At 35.0% G+C, this 26630-nt stretch overlaps 1 protein-coding gene across 1 annotated transcript; it reads left to right on the top strand.

The window, feature by feature from the left end:
- The first annotated feature begins 603 nt into the window (after positions 1 to 603).
- On the top strand, positions 604 to 26630 carry LOC136807210 (uncharacterized). The gene is made up of 7 exons (XM_067063805.1): positions 604 to 777; positions 19169 to 19402; positions 21166 to 21390; positions 22452 to 23218; positions 23785 to 24116; positions 24563 to 24761; positions 26039 to 26630. The coding sequence occupies exons 3-7, from the start codon at positions 21170 to 21172 to the stop codon at positions 26275 to 26277; spliced, it is 1758 nt and encodes a 585-aa protein (XP_066919906.1). The 5' UTR covers positions 604 to 777; positions 19169 to 19402; positions 21166 to 21169; the 3' UTR covers positions 26278 to 26630.

The following is a 26630-nucleotide window of genomic DNA, read 5'->3' as shown; positions in this document are numbered from 1 at the left end:
TCTGTTTGAATTCTTCCGCCCTAAAACAATGAAACGTGCACGATTGAAGTAAAGATGGAGGGTGAAGCAAAGGATGGAATTTTGTGACTTCCCACGCCTCAAAATAATTGAAGATTTAAGAAAAATTATCAGTCAGTTGGACGACGCAAACACAATTTATTTGTGATCGTGGCCTTAGAAGGATTTCTTTATGCTGACTCAGTGTCAGTCACATACTCAGTCAGACTGACTGACTGACTGACTGACTACTGTGTATACATGTATACATACAGAGTACTACTGTACTATTATATTATAATTTTTAATTGAATTTTCATGTCTTAAACAGAAAGTAAGTAATGTAAAACTAACTACGTAAATATGAAATATCTGATATATACTGTATATGGTAGTGGCTAGCTCAGTTAATTTCTTTTAGTTCACAGTTCAAGTTTTTCGTTTTTTAGTTCTAAAATTGTGTGTGGGCTTGATTTTCCCGCCAAATCTCCATGCGTTCGACGAATGAATGTTGTGGTGGAGCAAAGAACGAAGTTGTGCGGCAGCCATTATGCTTCGAATAATTTGCAGACTCTACAATAGACTCATAAACCTTAGGTCAGGAAAATTAACCATGTTGTAAACAAATCAGAACGATGCAAGATGGCGGATGAAACAGGTTCAAGAAATGAAAATAATCTTGAAGGAAACATAAAAAAGCAAGGGAAATTTTCAACAAAATGGTACCATTGTCATGCCAAACTAGAAAAAGACTGCTTTGTGTATAAAAGGGCAGATAAGGTACTTATCATTTTTCACTCTTTTCATTTTATTTCCCATCATAGCTAGCCGACGTGCTAGTAGTGCTAGCCTATATTTTTACCGTACGTAGACTAGTTGGTCTATAATGTAATGTCAACACCCCTCTTCTTATTTCGACACCCTTCTTTGGAGATTCGAATAATAGGAAAGTGGGACTCGCTTATTGAAACAACTTGTCTTTGCTTAACTTTCAGAGAGGAAAAAACTTTCTTCTATTCTATCTATATCCAGCTATATCAGTAGTGATTCCTTTAAGAGGCCATTTATTTAAGAAAGGGGTGTTATATCATAAATGAATTATGTAAGTAAGTGATATTTTAAGTAACAAGTTCATTAACAATTTTATTTTGAAGTTTGTTTTTAAAAACAGAACCCCCGTGCTATATGATAATCTCATTTTCTTAACTTATGGACCCATTTGGAAGTCTTTACAATTGTAATACAGATAATTTGGCAGTGTAGTTGCAGCCTATACAAGAATTGGAATCTAAAGTCTGAAGTCGTAACTCCTTGTCAGTGACCCCGCAGATAAGTTTTTAGTTGGCAGACACTGACTTTAGGTTGGTTTGGAAATCGTTTTATTTTGAAATGTAATCTTCACTTTAGATGAATACTTTTATTTATTTGGATTCATGAAAGGTTTAAGGTTTGTTTACTTTTTATTTCAAATTATTTCATTGATTTATTGAGCTGCAATAGCTGAATGAAAAACAAAGATTTTTGATAGTTATCAGCGTGGGCTTGACCGCCATTTTGAATTTCGATTTTTTTCTCTCCTGTACTCGGCAATTTAGAGGTTGTTCGTAATACGCGATTTGGCTTACGCGTAACACTTGTGCCAACCTTCCTTATAAACTAAAGGGCCGTTCGTAAAAAATTGTTTGGTTCCTGTCGACCGACCGACCGTGATTTCAGTATAGACCTAACTCTTCACACAAAAATTACGGGAAACGCATGTTTGGACTTTGTACCCTATGCTGCACTCAAGCACTTAAGCCAAAGTCCCGCAAAGGCGGGACAAAAATCAGTTTTTTGAAGTTTGCAAAAAAACGCCACATAGAAGATCTTTAAAATTCAGTATGTGAATAGAGCAGTAAAAAATACAACTTTTCTATTTTTCCTTTTTTTTGCAAAAGTTCTAGGAATGAAAATAAAGGGATAATGATAATTGAATACTATCCATTGATGATCCGCGGCACTATCGTAAAGCTAGAATCGCTTCGCGTACTCTTCGCTTGAGAAAATGATTGACAGATTGAAGTTTTTCATCCCCGCGGTGCGCGCCGCGCAGGAGCTCGGGCGCTCTGCTCAATCATCGGACCGCGCTAAAAATGGTAGACTGAGCTTTGATAGATCATTTCGATGGAAGTTGTTGGAATGTTTACAAGGCTCTTGACAGAAAATCGTTTGTTTTATTGTAAATGATGACAGTGCGGTTATTAATTTTGTTAGATCTGACAAATTGATGTTTGTAAGTGCACTTTATAGTTTTGATTCCCATTGAAGAATCATATTCTGGTTTTCATGTTATTAGATGCTGTTTTAGAGCTTTAGGTCTACACTGGATTTATACTGAAAAATTGGAGTTGGAGAGTCGGAAACCATTTTTCCTGACAGCTGAAACTCCACCATCACCCTCCATGTTTTCTTTTTTGAGAGAATAGAAAGAGAGTAAACGCTAATCTAACCTCCCTCCAAGCAGGTCTTGACTGCGGAATCTCATCCCCAGTGATCAAAGTTCTTCCGTCTCAGACGGATTTCCGTCTCACAGAAATTTTTGTCAAAGTTTTCCGTCTCAGTTAGAAATTAGTCAGTCTCAATTGCACGCTTATGTTCCGAGGCCGTAAGCACGCAATTGCATGGTTATCAAAATGGCAGAATTTTTAAGCGTGTAACTACACGCTTATCGAAATTGTTCTGTTAAACGGGTGGTAAGCGGTAAGCGTGCAATTGCACCGTTTATTATTCTGACACGCAATTCCTTCCGAAAGCTCTGTTGAATTTCAAAAGCCTAGGGCAGTTTTACTCAAAATTTATTGTAGAAGAAGATTCCGTAAAAATGGATTGCCCGTTAAACCATGCCTTTGCCCGAATTAGAGAATTCTGAACCCCTTGAAATCCCTAAGCAATTTCAACCGGGGCGGGAGCGGGCGTAAATTATAACCATGCAATTGCGCCCTACGCCCTCGGAACATAAGCGTGCAATTGAGAGGATTTCCCAGACTGGAAATGGTTATTCAGCAAGAAATATTGATTTTATCCTCTAGAATAATTCTATCAGAAAGATATCTCGTATTAAAACTGTGTTTATGGCTGATTTTACATATTGGTTAGGTCTATGTTTATTTTTCAACGTTTTTAGATTCATAGATATTTTCACTGTATGATCGGCATTTAAGAACATTTTGAGTTGTTTTAATTAACAAAGTTTAGTGCCTTTTTAGCAGTTAGTCACACTAGGAAATTAAGCTTTCAGAAAAAACAACATCAGTCATCTACAGGATACATTTCAACAACAAGGATGAGAGTTACTTGAATCAAGTTCGCAAGACAATATTAATTTAAAAACTTGAAAGTTGGAAACAAAATAAAACGTGCAGCAGCCAAAATCAACCAACCAAAATTTGTCATTCAATTCCCGAGACAGCGCTTCGATTTTTAAGGCCTTGTTTATACGCTAAAGTAAAAACAATTCCGCACATGTAAATGGGTCATTGTTTGAGGTCCGGCGAAATTTCCGGGAGATAGCCTATCCGGCGGTGCGCGGATCTAGGTGGGTTCCGCCTCCCCCGTAGATCTTTTTCTTGGGAAATTGATCTTCAAATTAGTTTTCAAGGTTGGCTTGGCTCAAATTTTTTCATCTATGGCTTAAATTTTAGGCAATTTCTCAAAGCGCCGGGTTATTTTTTCATGAATCTCCTTAGAAGTTTTGCGGCGCATTTCTTTGCTTGAGAGTCAAGTAAACGATATAGCGCTTTCGCATCATTAATCTTTGATACGCATTTTGGCGGGACGCTAGTGTGACTAACTGTTTAGCCAATCTAGGGGGTAAAAAATCTGAAAATTTTCTGTCCCTCGGCCCTAACAATGATGGACCCTGCGGGTGTCACTGTGTACCAAAATATCTCTATTAAAAAGTTTTTCCGTCTCACAGAAAAAAACTGCTTTGACCACTACATCCCACGCTCTAAAGGGGATGGATCCGCAGGATTATATGCCTTAGCAATGATGATCGGTTATGAGATTAACGCTAATCTCGCCCAAAAAAACAATTTGAAACCCGTTAATTCCTTTTTTCCCGATTTTCAAGTCCGACTATTCATTGTAGACCATATGGAAGCATCAAAACAAACCAGCGGAGCTTTTGTGAAGTGAAAAAGAGGCTTAGGGCAATCAAATATCCGTTTACCGCCTTTTTCTAAGGAAAATTCCGCCCTCTCGGACTGTTTCGTTCAAACAGAAAATTCTTTTTGCCCAATCGACCGACCGACCCACTTTTTTATGGTTGGAATGACAGGAACCAAGGGATTTTTCACAAACGGCCTAAGGAAGGATGTGGAAATTAGAAGATGGGTATCGACATTAAGACTTACTTACAGTATTATTAGGATAGTTTATGATAAAATCTTTCTTTTTAATTTTTGCAGGCAAAATCGTTTAGAATTTCTGTTGATCCTCACTAAAATATAGGGAGAGTTGGATTCTGCTGTATTCTGATCGAAAAAAATACTGAAAAACTTTTGTATTATAATGAATGTGCAACGTTTCCAGTGGTGGTTAGAAATTCTGATGAAAATCCATGTACTTTCGCAAAATGCGTCAGAAATTCCACTCTTATTTTTGCCAATTTTAATTCAATTGTCTTAGAAATTCATACATTTTCTTCTCTCGCCTTGGAAATTTTGAATTTTGCTGAAAACTTTTGCCCTCAGAAAAAATCCCAAGTCCTCCACCCCCTGTAACAGACAAATTCTGGAATGGCGCTTTTGAGGCCCATTATTGCAACTGGGTAAATTGCACCAAATCTGTACCATGGGTGATGGGTTTGTAAACAAGACAAACTGTCTTCAAATTTCCATAGAAGTAGATGTGTTTTAGGTCTTAGAACTTGAGTTTTTGTGGATTTTGTACTGTGGCAGAAGGTATCACTATCAGTAAGAACTAAGTCATTTTTTGATACTTTGTTTCGTCTTTATTGAAATATTAGCAAAACTCTGTGACCGATGGGACGTCCTATCCATCACGCTTGTCTTTTATTCACTCAATTTTAAACTTGGCTTTCTAAATTCTTTTCAATTTTATGAAAAAACAACAAAATTGTGTCCCGTCTGTCACACATTTTCAGTTACAGTATATTAAGGGCTTAGAAGAATGATACACATGACAGAAAGAAGCATGAAGATATTGGTGCATATCATTTAGCTTCATTAGAGATGGGTTATAAGTTTACTCCCATGACAAATTATTTTAGCATCCAGGAATTCTTGAGCTAGTAATTAGCTAGCAGTAAACTTTTAATTGCTAGAATCAATTTTATGAGATGTTCTATAAAATAGTTGAGTTTCTTCTCACCATGCTCCGGGTGAAACAACAACATCAGGCTTTGTAAAGGAGTTGTTGCTTGTGATCACCCATGAAAATAATTGCATATGATGACTCCATCTTGATGTCTATAGCAGTCTCCCTCTTTTTTGAATAAACGTACCATTGTCTTTAAGATAATGTTCTTCATTATATTAGCACAGTGAGCTCTAAGAGGGTTCCGGAAGGGGTACCCCCTGCCGCTAAAGAGCCTTACGGACTTTTGTCATGGGAAAGATTTCAGTACATCCCTACAACATTCTGATGTGCATAAAATAGCATCCTCAGGATCCTCAGGCAACTTTGTATAGAATGCAGCTTACAGAGAAAATCATTTGTTTCTTTAACGACTTTAATGACTTCACCTGCTCAGCAAGGAGTTAGAGGTGGATCAACAAACTCTGAAATATTTTCTGTGAAATAACCAGAATTAGAAATTACTGCCCCCCCCCCGCTTGAACACTGTGCAAAATGAATTTTTGGAAGTAATAGAATCGAACCAAACGGGGTTGTCAGCAAAAAAAGAAACCCATCGTAACTTAAAAATTATGTTTCCTGGTAATAAGATGACTGTCTCCATTCCTGAAAACCTCCTCATACTATGTCTTCCAATATCTTCAAGTTGAGTAGATGCTTCTTGGAGATAATCTTTCCGATCTCACTAGTGTTTTAAAAAGTGGTTTCATATTCTATGTAATAGTACAGCTTAACTTTCCTGATGAATATACAGTATTTTCATGATAAATGTCTATGTGAAGTTGATCTATATATCGCATTTTTTGAGGTTAACTTGTAAAATATAAATCGTTAATCTTGATGTGCTGGCGTTTCTTTAATTCATATTTATTACGGATTATACCTGAGATGTCTGTAAGAGACATTTCTTTGTCCATTAACAAATGGTCTATTCGTATATATTCAGTTATATCATACATGTTTAAAAAGAATAAAATTAATTTCATGACAGGCATGATGTGAATTTCAGGATACAGCCCTAAATCACATTCCTCAACCGTTTTTAAATTGCATCAAGTGTTTTTTACAGCATCGGCGTCTCCGAAAAGTCTTATACATTGTAATGGGATATCTTTTCTTCTGGATATCATCTCTTTAATCTCACCAATTGTATAATCATCTTGTACCATGATAACAAAGGTATAGGATTCAATCTTGTTCATTGATCTATTATAAAAAGGCCTTGTTATTTTCACTTCATAAGGTCTTTTAACGACCACTACGTTGAATTCAAAATCACTCAAAGATAATCTTGAATATTTCGCTATTACAGTAAAAATGGAACTGCAAACTTCGTCAATTTTTTGTCCTCTGAATAGTATTATTTGATCGTTATTTTGTATATTGTAAGTCCTTTGGATATAATGTTTTATGGAAATGATTTTATCATAGTGAATGACATCCATGTAATCAATCTTTGACAAGAACCTCAATCTGAAGGTTGTAATTGGTGAAATATTGTTTTCTGTTAACCAGTTTTCAACTTCGAGTAATAACTTGATCATGATTGTCAATAAGTACTTGATTTTTGTTGCTGATTCAATAGCTGCATTGATGTGTCTGGATATTAGTGATGATCTCACACGAATCACTCTCTCTCTGATCCAATAACTTGAATTTCTAATTCTTCTTCGGTTTCAGAGTGATCTTTATTTGAAGTAGTTAACAACGTTGTTTCGTAGTTTTTTAATATTTTTATATAAGGTTGTACATCATTTTCAGACCAAAACATTTTCTGGCTCTCAAGTTTATATATACAAATGCATAGTGCGGAAAAGGAGTCTGATCCCCCCTTGTTAAATGATCCCCCCTTCTTGGCATCCCCCCAACCTTTAAAAATGCCTATCCTCCAAGGGTTTTGGGCTAAATTTTCGAAAATATAGTGTATAGTGCAATCCGATAATCCCATTCTTCTTCTTCTTATTCTTTCTTGCTTCTTGTTGACTCAGACTACTCGAACAGAAAAACTTCCTTTCATGCAGACCAAATTTCATAACAGTGCTGGAAAATAAACTGCAATATAATGTAAGCCCTCCCCCTTCTTAAACTACTACTACTATTTTTTAATGAAAATTTCTTCACTTTTTTGGAATATGTTATCCCCCTTAAGAAAGGGGGGGGGGGTGTCCGAACTATGAAATATCAGACTTCCATGAAATGACTTGTGTTTACATTAAATTAGAAATTGCAGACAAGAAAAATCAGCGTTCTGAATGCAACGTTAGCGTCAACACTTGTTTATTCATAATATGCATCACTGCAATGTCTTCGACACTATGTCACTTGCAACCAATCAGCTGCTGGGTCAGCGATGTAATGTTACAAGGCATTGCAGTGGTGCAAATCATGAATTAAAGTAATTAAATGCTAGGTAATGTTAATTAGATGATGTCTTTCCTATTTTGCAGTCTTAAGGAAAAAGTACTTAAGTGACTCACCTTAAAGGAGATCTTGGCGGAAAGAAAATTTGGCGGATTTGGCGGATTCGGCAAGAATTAAGTTCCCGCCAAAATTTCTTTTTTTCGCAATCCGCTAAATTAAACTTTTTGAAAATATGATCTCTTTTATGGTGTTTTTGCATTTTTTTTGCTGTTTTTACGCCATTTTAAGGATAACTTTTTCAGCAAACGCCAAATTGAATTCCCGCCAAATTTAGTTTTTTCGTCCATCCGTCAAATTAAATTCCCTCTAAAAAACTTTTTCGGCCATCCGTCAAATTAAATTCCCGTCAAAATTTCTCCCTTTAAGGTATTAGATATCAAGGTATTATCAAGGGAAGGTTTTTGAGGCTTTGAAATTTACACTATTAAAAATATAACCTGAAAAAAAGCATTGCAAAAGTTTGAAATTTGGGAAAATATGACATCATTGAATTATTTAGCAATTAGGGACCTTCACTTGTTGAAATTGCACTGTGAGTGTAATAAAATATTGCCTGAAAAAGGAAATGAAAAAAAATCATTCCATAGGTATTCAACTTAGGAATAAGTGGGCAAAATCAAATCTGACTATTCTTTAATTTTTACCGGTCACTCCAAAGTTTTTAACCTAAACTGAAGTACAAGTTCGACATCGGTATTTATTACGGTTGATAACAGAGAAGCAACATCATACGAAATACGAAAACATTCTTGGCTTATCTATGAAAAACATTAACAACCTTTATTGCGGTTTCAAAGTAATTAATATAAAAATGCTTACTTGCAATTTTTTCCCTATCTTTTGGCATCAAAATAAGTTTTGAAATTCTTCATATGCTTTTAATTGATTCGTTTTTGTGTTGGTTAAGAAGTAAAAAAACCTGGTTTTATATCTAAGTTAGAAGAGTGTTCATGTACATTTCATTAAATTTAGATATAAGGGGTCAGTTGAAAATGTTGGGTACCCAATTTGTTACCCAAGTTTGGCTACCTATTTGGGTACTGGAAAAATGGCGAATCAGCGCTATCAGGGAAATCCAAGCACTTAAGCCTGCACCTATTCAAATTTACTAGAGAATTGAGTCGTGTCTTTTATCATTCTTTTTCCAGAAATTAAAGTAGAATTTGCTAAAAGGATTTTGGAAAGTAACATATACATTATGCTACAATGGGTTTATTGTGACGGTGTTCTTTGCCACTCTGATTTTTTACATCCGAATTTAAAAAGTTTTCTTATATTTTCTTCCAGAAATTGATCTAGAATTACTTAAAGATCACGAAATAAAGTATCACACATTATGCCAGAATGGATATACACTTGTGAAGATGTTCTCTGCCAATGATCAAACCGTGCATCCTTCTTTTAATACTGATACCCAGAGTCCACAAACCAAAATTCATATATTCAATCGACCTAATCATAATGTGGTATTTTTTAATTTCATTTTCGAATCGTTACCAACATTATCAGACATAAAACAAAAGATTCAAAAGACTCTTCCAATTCCAAGTGATGATTTACTGCTCTTTGAATATGACGGTCCCTGTAGTATAGAAAGTTTGGTCCTGGAAGAACCTGTGAAAGCTTTGCATGTGAACAATGAACGTAAACCTGCTTTAAAATTTCTTTTGGTTATTCGTGGGAACACAACAATTGGCATTGTAAGAGAACTTTTCTTTGAAACTCTTGATGAAATAGAGATCCAAGTGCTTGGCTCACATACGCATTTTAAGGTGGAGACGATAAGAAGATTGCATTTTATCAAAACAGCAATTGTATCAAAATTTAATATCCCTTTGGGAAATCTAGCATTATTAACTAATGATGGTATAGAAGATTATGAAGATTATGAACCTATTCCTTATGATGCAAACGTGTCTTTAGCAGTTATAGGAGATGTACCAACAGAAACTATAAGTTGGTTAACAGAGAATGACATAACACCAATCACAACCTTCAAGTTGAGGTTTTTGTCAAAGATCGATTCTTTGAATATTACGGAATACCATACAGTCAGTGCCATAAAGGATTACATTGAAATTCAATATAAAATACGACGCAGTGACCAGATTATATTATTTAAAGGTAGAGAAACGAGGGAACGTCAGTCGGTGTTCAGCTTAATGGTGACTGAGCCTTTTAGTGAATTCGGATTGGATGTTGTTGTCGTTAAGAAGCCATTTGAAGTGAGATTGATTCGATTGTATGCGGATAAATATTCACGAGAAGAATTTCCAATCACAGCTTTAGATTCAAATACTATTGGCGAAATTAAAGAGAAAATCTCAAATGAAATAGGCTTTCCAATAAGTCATATAAAACTTTTCAGTGATGCTGAAGGCTTTAAAACACTTGAGGATGATTCGAAAACAGTTGAGGAATGTGATTTAGGACTATATCCAAAAATCTGGATGAAACCAATCGTACACGTGTATGTTACCTTTGCTGGACTTACTCCAGAATTAAGAGTTTCTCACTACGAAGTTCTTGAGGAACACTCAACTTTGGGGGATGTAATAATGAGAATAAGGAACGCTCATAATTTAAAGAAAAATCAACAGATAGAAACTAGAGATGTAATATGGGGTCATTTATTAGATCCAGCCGTTTCTTTGGTGTCTGAATCACAAATACGGGCTACTGTTTATCCGTTACCTAAGAGATCTTGTAATGTTATGTAATGATGGCTTTTAGATTTTTATGAAAAAAAACACTCCTGTTGCATTTACAAACCAAACCAAACTTCTAATTGACTCTGTCATTTCCGCGCCTTCTCTATTATCCGAAAAAGAATACAGTAAAACCTCTAATATTAACGGACAATTCTATTTTTTCCTCGGCCATTTCTTAGTCAAATCCTCCTAAAAACGTTTCCAAAAGGCGGACTAAGTTTTTGCACGAAATGGCCGAAACCCTACTTTTTCCTCTCTAATTAGCGGACATCGACGGTCAAACTGGTCACAGACTTTAAAAGATTAGACAGAATTGATTTATAATGATAGTTAGATTTATAAGTTATTGTCAACTGAAGGGACCATGAAAGTTTTTTAGAGTTAAGGAGACATTGGAGTTATAATGGTTCGAGTTTCCACTGTATTCAACTGGGTAAATAACTTTCGGAACGTTGTTTTTTAGTATCTACGTGTAATTTCATGCATTCTTCGTGTAACCTTATAACCTTGCTATGTTTCGTGTATGTATTGTGTTCTTACATTTTACTTATTATATTTTTAGTTCTAAACATTGAAATAAATTAAATAACAAATTTTAAGAGATGGCAATAACTCTCGAAGATGTGGTTAGTATCGTTGAAAGAGCAAAGCAAAAGCTTGATGTATTGTTCGTCTCTGTACAAATGCCTGAATCTCATGGTTTAACTCATTGTCTCATTGTACTGGGAAATATGAACAGTGCTATCAGTCGTGCTCCAAAAGACCTTTGCCATCTCCTAACCCCGGAGAAAATTTTGACTTTGAAACTTGCTGCCTTACTTCACGAAGCTGATGACCACAAGTTTTTCAAAGGAAGTGTCGATTTTGAAAATGCGAAACGGATTTGTGAAGAAGTTATCCCTGAGAATGTTGATAATAAGAAAAAAATCATTACGGATGTAGTGAAGATGATTTCCTATGTTTCTGCATCAGTTAATGGGAACAGTGTACCGGGAGATGCCAAAGCTGACCCCACCTTTCTATGGCCACGTTATTGCGACAGGCTAGAATCTATTGGTGTGATAGGAGCTGTTAGGTGTTATCAATATAACACAGAGGTAGGGGCACCCCTGATGGTAGCATCTACTCCTCGTCCAGCTACAGTGTCAGAACTATGGGACCAAGTCAAAGAAGAAAGATGGAAGCAGTACCAAAATGGAGGGAACAGTCAAAGTATGATGGATCATTATTATGATAAACTTCTCCATATTGCTAAACTGGATCCAGGAGTTGTGAGAAATGATTTTCTAGTAGAGGAAGCTAATAAAAGAGTCCAACCTTTGATTGATATTTGCTTGGAATCTGGGAGGACTGGCAAAGCACCTGTAGAATCTCTAAAGAAACTTGAGAAATCGTTGACTTAAGAAAATGAAGACGACTTAGAAAATATAAGTTTTTTTGGATTTATGTTATACGTTTTTGTTATTTTTAGGTTATATATATGACAATGAAAAGATATGCAAAAATATTTGTACCGAGGTCAATTATTTTGTCTATTTTTATTTTTCGTTATCATGGAGATGTTTTATCTTTGGAGAAGCAAGTTCATTTCATGATTTACAACGACTCTGACTTGTGCATGTGTATCAAATTACATCCAACCTTGACTCGTCAAAGGTTGATTTATTATAACTTTAAGTTTTTCGTGGCTTTGATCACGATTCCCGGGATCGACAAAGGTTTATTTATCCTTTAATAGACCTTTTCATAAATTACGTCACGAACATCACTTGCCTCGTATTCAAACAATTACCATGGTGATTATGTGGCTCAAGGGACAATGTCCCTTGAGACATTAAATGATATTTTTATGAATAGAAAGTAGTTTTAATAAAATCCGCTAGGCGTTTAATCACCATGGCAATAATTTCAAAACGAAGCAAGTGATGTTCGTAACGTAATTTATGAAAAGGTCTATTTTATAACTATTACAGGTCATGTTTCGCAACTATTCTGAGTGTGCCTGCATCAGCAAAAACTTCTGTTGATGCAAGTTTACAAAGCATCATTCACTGCAAATATTGCAGATGAGATGGAGTTTTTATAAGATACTTTAATAATTGGCCATTTGAAGTATGATGCGTTCTTTAGAAAAAGTATTGTTTTATTACTGCTGGTTAACGACCAACCAAATCAAATAAGAGCTTGTAAATACTCCATCTCGTCCTAAAAATATTGATGCCTTGACAGTCAGACCATTCAAATATGGTTTATTACTTTTTTCATAATACCGTTTATAGTTTTTACCCCGTTTAGGGCCCGCTCAAACTTGCTCAAATAAGATTGTGAATTTAACTTGCATAAGGCATTTTTAAGAGCATCGCGTAGATAAACATTGATTCTGCACGAGACCACCTTTACTTAAAAGAGACAGGAAGTGTTGGTTAAAAGGTATTTTTACTGTTAACAGTGTGATCTTAAAATGATGTCATGATCAAGCAAGCTGGTTTTTATGTTGCATTGCTATGTTGTTCATTCTAATCTTTTACTGTTCTTAATCAGTAGTTATTATTTTATGATTCTTTTAGATCATGTTCATACGTTACTGTTCCGTTTCGTTCCGGTATGATTTTCGTTACGGATCGAATATGTTCACATTGGTTTCGGAACGCTTCGGAGCAAGAAAACAGAGCAGTTCTATTCCGATGAAAAAAGTAAAGCGAAACCGTTTCGATCTGTTTTGCTTTGAAACGTCTTCTTTTTTAACGTTCACATTTGTTTCGGAACCGTTTCGGAACCGAACCGGACCGAACGAAACGTCTGAACATGGTCTTAAACGGTTACATTTTAAAAGTGATCTTTTTACGCGTTTTTTTAGAGTCATTTTTGGTTATGGGTTTCTGGATCATCATTAGGTCTTTTTCACAACCAGTAGTGTGATGGCAGAGGGCAGAACTAATCTTCGCTAGTGAATAATATCATATTATTATTTTGTCTTTTAGTTTTATTTATGTTACATGTTTTTTTATAAGTTTATTTTTCGGAAAACAAACTCAGTTATGTTTTGGAATCAAGTTCAAATTCAGCTTGATGATTCATTTGAAATGGAAAAGAAAATTGAATCTGCCCAATACACAATACACGAACAATGACCTATGACCAACGCTCACTGATATGCTTATTTTTCACCAAAGCCAGCTCTTAGTATGCTTAAAATCGTTTCGCTTATAAAACAATAAACAAATATTGATTCCCTGTAAGGTGACCAATATGAAACTTTGTTTGTCTGAAAGGTCTGTCAGTCAATTTTCAACAACATCTAAAATCATATGACTCTTTTGATAATTCTTAGAATGTTAACTCCCTTATCTGATTAAACTAGTACATAGCTTACACTAACATGCCACCGCAGCAATATAATATTTAAAGAATTCTATAATAAATTGTATAATCATAACAATGTCAATTGCAAGATTTTAAGAAATGCATGGGGACAAAAAAATAGTAAGTAACTACACGTTTGGTTAAACGAAGAAATAAAAGATTTTCTTTTTTCCTGAAAATAATAACAATAACACTCCATCTAAATAAATAAAAACGATGGCCTAGTTATAATTAAGGTTTCGACGAAGACATGAAAAAATGTAATTAAAAAGAAATGACTCTTATGTTTTGCAAGCTAAAGTTTATTCCACTTAAATTGGCATTCATTTTTGCTATCATGTGGAAACCATATCAGAGTAATTAGACTACTCGAGTACCTAATAAACGTACCGTAGCGAATAAACGTACAGGGTCGAAAATGGAGGCATGCAAACCTAATTGAAGGATCTTTTTAATGAGGTTAGGGGGTAAATATTGGGTAATTTGCTTACTTTTGACGAGTAGAACAAACCTCAAAAGTCAAAGATGGATATTTATAATTAGAAACAAAAGTAGGCACTTGAAATTGAGGAAAATTTTTGTTAAAATTAATAAACGTACATGTACGTTTATTAGATACCCCACCCGAGAGTATCTTCCTTGAGAGTGGTTTGTACATGGTAGCAAAACAAACTTCCAATTTACATAGAATAGATTTTAAATGTAAGACGGGTTCAAGAAACGAGCTTGTCGGAACAGGTTGACGAGATAAAGCTTTTAATGCTTTAAAGATTGAAACATAAAAAATAATCAGGAATAATTAATTGATTTGATTATTGATTGATTTAATTACTGATTGATTGATTGATTGATTCTCTATTGCTACTTTGCCTAATAAACAATAGTCAAGAGGATACTGCGGATAAAATTTATCAAAAAGTTCTGCGCCATCTTAAATAGGGCGAAATAGAAACCAATCCTAGCTAAGGCCCGGACTCCACTCGCCTACGCTTTGATTGTACTTCTCAAGCAAAATCTTTTATGTTGTTGGTCAAAAGAAAAATAAAGATATGCCATTGTGGTCCATTCAGACGTACAGTCGAGAAAAGTTGAAATGCGCCTAATTTTTTTTAAAGTGCATAGTACTTTTTCATGATGCAATCTTTTCTCCAAACTAAAAGCTGATTGAATCCATTAAGATGATCGCAGCGCAGACAATGAAGAGACGTGCCTTCAGGAAGCTAGACTTTTTGAGTTTATAGCTATATACTTTCACTTTATGGTGTTTCTGTATGACTGTCTGTGTGCCTAGTCTAACCACCGTTAAATGCCTTTGGGAAGGTCCCTCCTAACTTGGAAAGCCAGAATTGGAGCTATTTCACCAAACTACTGGAGCGCAAGTTATTACGTAGGCTATCACAACTGAAAAAGTTGAATGTATGCGCCTATACAAACTTTTTTCAGGTTTTCCAAATAGATTTACCACACTGAACAAACAGTGAAAACACTCTAAGTGAGGTAAATCTATTTTGAAGACCAAAAAAAAAGTTTGTTTACATCGATTCACATTCAATTTTGGATTCATATGCTACATTCTACTTTTTTGTACTTTGCCGGTATCTTGTTTTACCGAGTTAAGAAAGATATTCCCGAGTTACGACCATATAATGGTCTTTAAAGCTTAAGAAGCTCTATAAACAATAAAGGTAGTTATTAATAAAATAACAGACAATATAAATTACAGTTTGATAAGTTTGAACAAAAATATCAACAAAATGTACATTTGAAAACTTGAGCAAATTTCTTTAAAGATTCCCGAAAAAGAATTGAAATCATTGCTGAAATGAACTTCTGACTAAATTACAGTATTTATTCAGTTTTAAAGACAAGAAACAAAATTAGACATACATAACACATACAAAACACTTTTTCCATTCAATGAATCGAATCAGCTCATCATCATAACCAGTCTGCCATTTTGTTTGTTTTGATTTGCAAAAGTAATATTGTAATCCCTTCAAAACTAATGAAATGCAATATATAATAATGGTAATAGCATATAACGTAATATGAAAATGTGTATAACATTTACCGCTGTATAATTTACCGCCATATTTTTGCGGAACACTTAATTGGCCGGAACATACAATACGAACAAACGCGCGCAAAGATTCGAGATTCCTGTCCAATATCCTTGCGTGAAGCTATGAAGGCCTCCTCACTCGCTACGCTCGTTGCGGGGGCAATAATCGTTACAGAAGGCTCTCTTTATTAACTGATGTCTATCTCAAAACAATAGATCAAATATTTTTGCTTAATCAGCAGAATTAGCACTTTGAATGTTTACATTTTTATGAAAGGAGAGAGTTTGATGAAATTACTCAAAAAGACGGCTTCTCTTTTAACAAATAAAGTACTTGTGTCGAAGAAAAAATATTCTGCTGACAGATATAAAAAAGTATTTCCTTCTGCTATTTATTCTTTTCATACTTTTAGTATGCTATTCCCAGCTGGCACACAACGTTGTTTCAACGTTTATCTAACGTTCATAACGTCCATATAACGTTAGATGAACGTTGAAACAACGTTGTGTGCCAGCTGGGATGCTATTGAGATGATTTTAATTAGCCATTGGTATCATTTTTGCAATGTTCGTTCGCAAATAAAGGATATTTTCGAGAATTTTTGCGATTAGCGATTTTTTCAGTTAGAGTTAGAGCTTGTCATTTCTTTGTGTGATGGAACTTGACTCTATGTAGTATAAGATCTTTGGGGATGAAAATACTCTGGCAAAACTACGTGTACTATGTGGCAAAGAGTATATCGATGACAATGAAAAAGAGGCAAAAATTTATTACTGTATACAGAAATCAAATATGGACGCTTAAATGTGAAATTTTGGTGTCCCCTTTCAGTCATGTGAATCGTGTAGTGTCACATAAGAAATGATGTTTTGTTTTTTGAGTTGTTTATTGAAGGGCTTTTAATGTAGTTCTCGTTTGAGTTAAGGAAACAAAAAAAACATTGAGTTATGTGATGGTGTGTCTTAGTTGTGTTACTTACACGTGAATTTGTTGAAAATATAGGATTCATCAGGTTTTAGTAGACAGACTTGATTCAGCAGAATATATCTAAGTTTTAGACTTAGATATTCATGTTAAAGAATTGATCTATTTTAATATTAAAATTTTTGCTGGATTTTGAACTTGACACTACTATCATTTTAGTGTTTGCTCCTCTCGATTTTTCAAATATTCAAGGGAATTTCTTGATTGATTGGTTTTGTCAGATTTTGGTTTCCCAGATGATCATGAAATCGACTGAGCAAATCCAGTACCAAAGCCCCCTATATTTTCTATTTAATTTAGACAAAAAATCTAGTCAAGGTAGTCAATATAAAGCCTAGATGCTTTTTGGACATGGCTCTGCAGACACGGTATAATAATTTAAACGCCTATCCTGATCTGTTGGAATGATTTTAGAAATACACGTTTTTTTTTATAAGAACAAACTATATAAGAACATAAGGCTTCGAGGCCCAAAAATTTAAGAACATTCTAAGAACATTCTAAGGCTTTGGAGACTTAAAAACATGCAATTTCTTAAGAAATTACATCAAAATGCTCAAGAAATGCTGAAAATAAGAACATTTTAAGAACATTTTTAGGCTTCAAATCCAAAAAACTAAGAACATCCGAAGGCTTCGAAAATTTTTGACGTTCTTATAAAAAAAAAACGTGTAGATACTTTTTGGACATAGCTCTGCAGACACGGTATAATAATTTAAACGTCTGATCCTAATCTGTTGGAATGATTTTGGAAATAACCCTAAATACTTTAGCCATCGCATTAAAAGGTTTTATTAAAAGGATTATTCTTACTTCTGCTTGAATGATACATATGAGATTTATAATTTAACTGGTACACGCTTTTTTTTTTATAAGAATGGTGTTTTTTTCATTTCATCATGGATATTCTCAACTTTTTGGCGAAAATCATCCAAAAGTATTCTTACGGTATTCTTAGGTTAAGATCGAAATTGGCAATCTACAGGTTAAAATGCATGAAAAATGACATTCTTAAGTTCAGTTGTTAAATTCCATGATGGTGATACTCTTAGCATATTCTTAATTTTTTGGCCATTTTCATCATGGACATTCTTATAAAGTGTATTCTTATATAAAAAAAAAAGCGTGTAGATTTTAATTCAATGCAATCTTTTTCAAAAAAATATATAAACTGCTAATAATTTGTTTTTCGCTCTTAAATTTTTGTCCCTGCTTGCACTTGACGTTCATCTAATGTTATATGGACTTTAAATGGGCGTTGTTTGACGTTGTATTGACGTTGTTTTGACGTTGAAACAACGTGGCCACCAGTTTCGTCGAATTATTTATACTTCCTTTTTTCTTATAATCTGCGAAGTTTTTTTCTCGGAAAACTTCTACACTCAGATCTTTGCAAATGATTTTCAAATTCATTTATTGTGATGCATTTTAGATTACAAGAGCTCTCTTAATTACATGTCAAATTAGATATTTTCTATAATCATCCATCATTCCCGCTATTAGAGAACTCTTTAATCACTTTCAACATGTGTATTCAAATAGTATATGTTGAATCAAAATGTCTTTTTAGTTTTGCTGATGTTTAGTCTTTGGCATATCAGAGATGTTGTTGCTATGAATTTATGCCATTTTACCATGCCTTTCTTGTAAATTTTTCGAAGGTTCTTTTGGAGTTGGTCGAGGCTTTATAGTAATCGTTTAGACTTTGTCTGTAGTTTTTTTAGGCCGGGATCTACTTGTTATCTATTTTTCAGACAGATATTATCAAAGAGTGTAGCTTACAAAAAGTCATATATGTAAATTAGATTTACGTCTACTGGATTATCAATAAACCAACGCTTTCTCCCATGTTTGTTTATATTCGAGATCGGTTTTGTTTTTAGTTTTGATGGGCTGAAAGAAAAGCGAAAGTATTTTTAGCCATACTTTTAACCTCAAAAAATTATACACTCCATTTTGAAAAATAATATTTAATTTTGATTTCCTAGTTTACCTAAAATTGAACTTTTTTGAATAAGATTTTGAGGTCCTCACTACTGCTAGATTTCTTGAGAAATACTCACACGTTTGCAGTTTAGATAATTTTGTATCGTCTAATTCTTGTAAAACTTCCTGGTATTTTAGACTTTAGCTACAATGTTATTATCCTGTCTGTCTGTCTATCTATCTATCTGCGTAATCTTTTCCCGACTAGTTCAGACACGTTAGGCAGTTTCAAAGTAGATTTTAGAACATCAATCATATTAAGTTTATACTTTTCTTTACTTATAGGTCAAAACGAAACTTGTGCTACTTGTTGACGTCTCATTGGAGCACAACGAAGAAAAAGATTGTATTTTTACCATCATCGACTCTAAAAGGAAGAACAAGAAACTCATCTTCAAAACGCAGACCCCAGAGGAGTGCAAACAGTGGTTGGAGGCTATCTTCGAAGCTATACTTGAAAGTAAAGAAAGCTCTCAACGTCAAGGAAACTCAGAAGCTTGTTCCATCCAATAACACAACGTAAGACCTCTTTTATAGTGACCGTTTAAAAAAAATATTTTGAATCCGAAATTTGATTTTTTGATGCTGTCCTATAGCAAATTATAATCGGGTTTGTAAAAGGTTTATTCTAGGTTTCAATTTTGCATTATTTTAGCGTCTCTCATTTTTAAAAGTAAGGCAGAAGCTTTAAACTCATTGTTCAAACAGACCTAAAGCCTTTAACAGAAGGCATAAAACTACAACCATTTATTTTCAAAACTCTGGGAAAATGGTCTAAAAATCTTTTAATTACACGCTTTTCACGGGACAATTGAATCTGAAAAAAAAAGATTCCTGAGACAAAGATGGGAAATCAAGACATTTCCAAGAAAGTATTTATCTGATGTTTAAGAAAGCTCTTTTGGCAAAGGATAATTAGATCTTCTGAAGATTTGAACCTTAATTTTTCGAGCAATAAGAACAACTATTCCTAAGTCACAATTTGCTGGTTGTTATAAAAGCAGCGTGTAGAAGATTTCTATTTTTTAAATAAATTGAGGAGATGGGATTATCAATGCAGTAAGTATCTATGCAAACAGTGCCTCTAGGAAAATACAAGTCTCCTCCGAGAATTATTATTTGAAGGTATTCTCACTAAGTCATGTGCCTTCTGTTCTACACTAATCGTGCACTAGCATGTTTTCGTGTTTCGTACTTTTTTATGCCACTCTGTTTATTATACTCTCATGAAGAAATGTCTAGTTGTTTGAACTATAATGTAAAGATGTTGTCTTTTTCATGGTTTATTTGCAAAACTGTTGTCACCTTTGTCGAGCGGTTAGCATTTTATCAGATTTTTTTTAATACACGTGACCTTATATTTTGTATTTATAAGAAACTCGTGTTAACCTTTATTCTGAGTTAAGACATGTCAAAGTAAGGTACATTTTTCAAAGCCGAAAAGTGGCTCATTTTCAAAAAAGGAAATCCCCCCCTGAAGTACCAAAACCTTTTTTCCGAATTTTTAAATATGTTGAATTACAGTATTCTTTCAATCTTCGAATCTTATATCTAACCATGTAATATTTTCCCGATTCTTATATCTAACCTTCAGGTATTCTGATGCGATATATCCCCGATCAAATTTCATTATTTAGCTTATGAGTTTCTCAACTTCCGGAGATCACACAACAAGGAAAATCTCATCTCCTAAGCGTTAGATATTTTAATCCATACATAGCAACTATACATTGTAACAACGATAAAGGGTTGATAAAACTTTATACCCGTTCATTGGCAATTTTAAAAATCCCTTGAAAACAGCTCTCGAATTTCAGGTCGGCATTCGGCAGTGCCGACCTAAAAGCCGACCAAAGAGTGCGTATGGTCGGCAGTTCATTGCCGACCATATTCATTGATTCTCTCGGCAGCCGACCATAAGTTATCTTTTAGGTCAGCAAAGCCGACCTTAACAGCAAAAAGTATTAAAAGAGCCGTAGCCTTTAATCAACTTTGCCGACCTAAAATATAGCTCAGATCGGCATTGCCGACCTAAAAACAAGCTTAGGTCGGCAAAATTTTGCCGGCCTTCGGCCGGATTTGGACGGCACTTACGTGCCGACTTACTTTTACTTGAATTTCGAGGGCTGGAAAATATCTGTAAAATTTTAAATTCAAACTATCCAAAATCCTGGTAGATTGTTAGCCTAATCCTGTATCTGACTTTGTTGTTACTTTCCCTGAGATGTCCGTTTAGTGTCGGTCTTATGGTGCCATGATAAAGATTTTTTATTTTTTTGCAGCACAATGGCAAGCGCTCGTCCACCCTCAACTGATGGATATGACCGCCCACCACGTCCGCCCTCTTCCCTCTCTATGATGTCGACCGCCTCTTCTTTCACTTCACAAGCGCTCGATCGTTTGTCCGAAATGAATAAATGTCCGAAATGTAATGAACAAATCCGTGACCCTAGAATGTTACCATGTCATCATACCTTTTGTGCTGATTGCATTCGTGAAATGATCGGGTGAGAGTTTCATTTTAGCCTGAACGTCAATTGTATTACACGTTTTTTTTTTAATAAGGAACCTTATCTTTGCTCTGAGCCTGGAGTTCCTTATTTTTACAGAGAACTTCAGCCTCAAAGTTCCTTGTCGAGTTCCTTATTTACATAGCTGCTAAGTTTGAATAACCATCTCTTACTGTTCCTTAAAACTTGTTTTCTTATTCTCAGCCTGAGTTCCTTAACAATTCCTTATTTTTTGGAACATTTTCAGCCTCGAGTTCCTTACAAACGTGTTCCTTATAAAAAAAACAACGTGTACTTCAAATGACCAATTAGTGAAGTATCTTATAAAAACTCCAGCTCATCCCGAGTTTGATTTCTCTCCGTTCCTAAAAGTATAGTTTGAAATCTGGTTTAATTCCTTAGTTAGGAATGAGCAACTTTTCGAAATAAGTATAATTTAAAAACCAGAAGGAAATACATGCCAATGGTCACATGCCCTACGAGGTCTAAATAGACGTAGAGAGTGTCTACTGCACATTTTTTTATATTCATAATTGGGCAAACATCTACTCAGAATCAAGTTTGGTAGTTCCTTGGTCCATCAGAATGTATTTTGAGCAAACAAAAAAACATTGTTTGCTTTATATCTCTGAGTGAATAAGTAGTTGTTAGGGTGTCACTTTCTTTCCTCTTTGTCTCTTATTATAAAACTTTCGAAAGTGAAAGAATTTGATACTTAGTCAATCCGCACAGCTTGAGTGCTGTTTTTTAGACAGGGACTCATAATTATAGTAGTCTGGTATGGGGATGAGTTTTAACTTGATATTGTTGGAAACTGTATTTTCTACATTGATAAAATGGAACCATTCATTTTAATTCAATAGGCGTTGAACGTTCTTCTTAATTAGAAAATGGTGAAATTAAGAATATTTTAAGAAGATTTTTAGGCTTAAAACTCAAAAAGTTAAGAATATCCGTGTACACTTGACCCATTTTAAGCCTCTAACTCCTCGACAAGAATCAGGACAATTTTTCTAAGATATCGCTTATTTTGCAACAAAAAGTAAATTCTTTTTTAGTTCTGCTACACGGAACGAATTCTTATGTCCACTTGATCGAACCACAATCGCTGTCCCGCCTCTCGGAATGGATGCGTTTCCGCCGGATAACCGCATGAAAGAATTGGAAAACATTCGAATTGATCTAGAACAAAGTCTTGTTTTGGAAGACCCTGAAACCGCAGATCTTGACATTAATTTGGAAAGTTTGAATAAGGGAGTCAAAGATATTGAACATTCATCAGCTATGGCTCAACACGAAGTCAATACCATGTTCGAAGCTATTCAAAAATCTTTGAAAAAGAAACAGGATTCTTTCATTCAAGATATTCGACGTAAAAGTCGACGTCAAATCAGTTTGTTAGAATTTGAAAAATTCCGTCTAATCGAGACAAAGAAATTTCAAAACGAGCAGTTGATGGGTGATTCATCGTTTTATGAAGAAGAAATCATTGAACCTTTCAATCGCGGTCAGTCTATAAACACGTCAACCCCGCCCTCCCCTGTATCATTCCGTAGCCGCAATCACCATTACAACAGTTCAACATCAAGTGAACCAAGGCTAGCTCTTTTAGCCTGTCACATTGGTCAACAACATATCGAATTTAACGAGACTGAAGGCGGGTTAACTAGACTGGAAGAACAAGTGGAGAAACTAGGCAAAGTGACTTGTGACTTCGATTTGAAAGTCAAACTGGATAGAAATTTGTTAACGTTAGATGAATTTCCATTTGGTATGAAAGTTGGTGGTAACGATTCCTTTGAGTGGCAACCAAGTCAACCTAAAGGTAAGAACGGGTTTTTCTATTAATTAAAACCTTATTTTACCGCTATTCTAACGGCGTCAAGTTACAACAAGCTCCTTCAAATACAATGGAGTCCAGTGAAATCTCTTTAACTCAAACCCCTACAACTCGAATGTGCTCTTTAACTCAAACAATTATTATGGTCCCTTAACTTTAAAATGCCTTAAAAACCCTACTTCATATCTCGTTTATTTCCTTAATTCGAATAAATTTTATTTCCCGTGTGTGTTCGAGTTATGAAGACTTCACTGTGCAATAACTTTCAAATGCATTAAAAACAAAGGTTTCTTTTTCATCAGAAATTTGTCGATTTTTCTGTTGACGATTCGATAAAGATGAAACTTAGAGTACTATAATTCAAATTTTGTTTTTTCTTGTACACTGTATGAAGCTCTGGTCCTGATCATCGAGCACTCTTTGATGTAATCACCTATCACTTATTGATATAGATTTTTCTGGAAATGATTAAAACGTAATAAAACCAGGTAAAGACATGCGATTTAATCAAATTCCAATGTTTTGTATTGTATCTTCTCAAACCTCTATAGGGCTTTGTAGACGATCACCGACTTCCATTCTAATGGTCAGCAGTGGTAAAAGTGAGGTCATTGAAATGGATAACTCATTCAATGTCGTCTGCCGTATCTCTGGACGAAACGTTTTCAGTAACAATATATCCGACGTCGCCTCCTCCAACGGTTATATATATGTCGCTGATGCTGGAGCGTGTCAAGTTGTCATGTTGAGTAAAGACGGCACACTCGTGAAACGGTTCGGAAAAGCAGGCACTGGTGCACAAGAATTTAAACGACCCAACGGCCTTTGTGTTGATAGTAAAGGAAGAGTGATCGTGTCTGATTCACTGAACCACCGTGTTAAAGTGAGTAATCTCGTGGTCGGCTTGTTATTGTCATTCCACCCTCTATTTCTCGTGAAAATTTCATTCCGAATTCATGATATTCACGACGTAATGTTTTTTTACGGAAACGGAAATAACTCGGTTTTAGCCAGTAGTGGCAAATTTAAACTAGACAAAAGTTGTATAAAATTTGCCACTACTGGCAAAAACCGGGGTCTTCCCGTAGAAAACATTACGTCATGAATATCACGTTAATAGTAGTTCTTTGATCCTTGATTTTCATGAGTAGCTATTAAGAATTAGGAAATTTCACTTTTTCTAACAAATCTTAAGTTCAAAACTTATTTTTTCGTTTTTTACTGGCAACTTTTCTAGTCTGGTTATAATTTCGATTGACCTCAATATGTATTGGAACAACGTCAATAGTACAGTCCATAGTAATATTCAACACATATTATTTTATTCAGATCTTGTCACCGGACCTGAAGACCGTTATCCTCACTATCACAAACGACCGGAAAAAGTATAAAGAAGCCGGGCGCTTCAGTTTCCCGTATGGCGTAGCGTGTGACAAAGAGGATAATATCTACATCGTGGATACGAATAACAAACGCTTAGTACAAATCAGTAAAGATGGCAAATTCTTGAAAGAAATCTACCCAGCAGGTTTGTACCTCTCTGTTAAAGTTTGATTTTCAAAGCCAAGGCAACTAAAATTACTAAACCTTTCAGGGATTTTTCTAAGCACTTTTGTCCGTATACTGGCTAAATTTAAGATTGAGTTTTTGAAACTAAATCCAAAATAAATGAGGATTTTTGTGAAATTAACCTTTTTCGTTGTTTATGAGCAACAATAACTAATTATTAGTTTTTGAAAGCTTCACCCTCTGAACACCCACAAGATCCCCAGCTTCATCAATGTACAGCTTTGCTGAGCAAGTCCCCTTTCAGGCATATTAGAAATTTAATCCAAGTTTACAAAAACGGCCCCAGCTCAAAGTGCTTAAAAAATCGCAGTTTTAAATTTCTATGGTTGAATAGAGGATTCAAACACTACGAGTCTGAAAGCTTGGTACATAAAGGTCTTTTACATTGAACCTATCAACTGCCACCGTTTTAATGGACCACGATTGAACAAAACTAAGTGAGTATGTAGCCAGAGGGCCGACAAAGAATGTTTTTGCGACTGCAGGCAAGGGCAATAGGAAGGCTTATTTTCGGATATCCTTATTTTCTATACTCCTAGGTGCCAAATAAACGGGCCCCCCGCTTGTTAATTTTTCGATTTTTTCCAAACACCCCCCCCCTTTATTAATTTTTGAAAAAATTCCCAGCTACAAAAAGGAAAATTCCTTGTTGTACTCTAGAAAGCCTAAATTTAGTCTATTTTGACCGTTTTTAGGGTTTTTAAGAGGTCCATTTTCCAACCCCCCCCCCTCCCCGGTAATTAGGTCCCCCCCCCCCCCCCCGTTTATTTAATTTGAAAATTTTTTCCAACCCCCCCCCATTTATTCGAACCCCCCCGTTTATTTGGCACCTAAGAGTAACTACTTTAATGGGAGCTCATTCGCAAAATTCAAGGTTTCTCAGGGATTTAATTACGCGAACGGCACTATTAGGAGTGATATTTTAAAATTTTGTGCCTTTTACTGCCAACTCATGTATATTTGGATATATTTGGACGTATATACGGATGCGTTTCATTGATGCTAAGTAAACATTTAAAAAATAGTTTGTTTGACACTTTGTTTAAAAATATTTTGCAGATTAGGACTTTCCGAATTTCGATTGGGATTTAAATTCGCAGATGACATCCAAATCCGAAAAATTTTGTCCCATTAATATAGTATATTAGTGCTACTATAAGCTTAGCAATAGTGTCGATGCATCAAAGGTATTAAAAAAGAATGATAATTATTTCTTATATTTCACTTTCCTGTCAGACATGGCAGATCCTCGTTGTGTGGCCGTCACGTCCGACCATCGTATCTTAGTCACCGATCGTGAGAACGCTCAACTATTGATCATTGATCTTCACACGAACACGACGACACGCGTGTCGGGAATCACGGACAGTCACGGTCGTGAAATCACCTTCAAACAACCGTACGGTGTTGTGGTTGATGGTACGGATAAAGTTTACGTTTCGGATATTGAGCGCAATGCATTATTTGTACTGTAATATTTGGGTGAGGATGACATGTACTGTTAGCAGTTGATTCTCTTTAATTCAATCTTAAAGGGAACAAACATTTTACAGTAAACTCTTGCTTACTCGAACTTCTATTATTTGAATCTTTCTATAATTTAAACTTCTTTCAAGTCCACGTCAAGGAGAAACCCTTTCTATACTTCGAACCTCTCATTAATTCGAACAAATAAGATTCCCTGTTCGTTCGTTAATTAATTTCATGGTCAAAGTGAATAATGAGTAATCAGGACCATCACACACCGAAATGACTTAATGTTGTACGAAAATTTTTGAAGGTTTTTGCGTTTCGACCAAATTTTGGGATAGCTACATTTTGATGTGAA

The sequence above is a fragment of the Clytia hemisphaerica genome, unplaced genomic scaffold (genome assembly GCF_902728285.1).
Source record: "Clytia hemisphaerica strain Z4C2 unplaced genomic scaffold, Clytia hemisphaerica genome assembly, whole genome shotgun sequence".
In the NCBI taxonomy this organism is placed as follows: Eukaryota; Metazoa; Cnidaria; class Hydrozoa; order Leptothecata; family Clytiidae; genus Clytia; species Clytia hemisphaerica.
Note: the sequence above shows the minus strand (reverse complement) of the source record. Positions and strands in the feature narration are given on the sequence as shown.

Excerpts from the sequence above, each read along its gene's own strand:
- LOC136807210 (XM_067063805.1), top strand. The coding sequence starts at position 21,170 with ATGGCAAGCGCTCGTCCACCCTCAACTGATGGATATGACCGCCCACCA. Across the intron at positions 21,391-22,451 it reads TGCATTCGTGAAATGATCGG|TTCTGCTACACGGAACGAAT; the intron begins GTGAGAGTTTCA and ends ATTCTTTTTTAG. Across the intron at positions 24,117-24,562 it reads CACTGAACCACCGTGTTAAA|ATCTTGTCACCGGACCTGAA; the intron begins GTGAGTAATCTC and ends TATTTTATTCAG.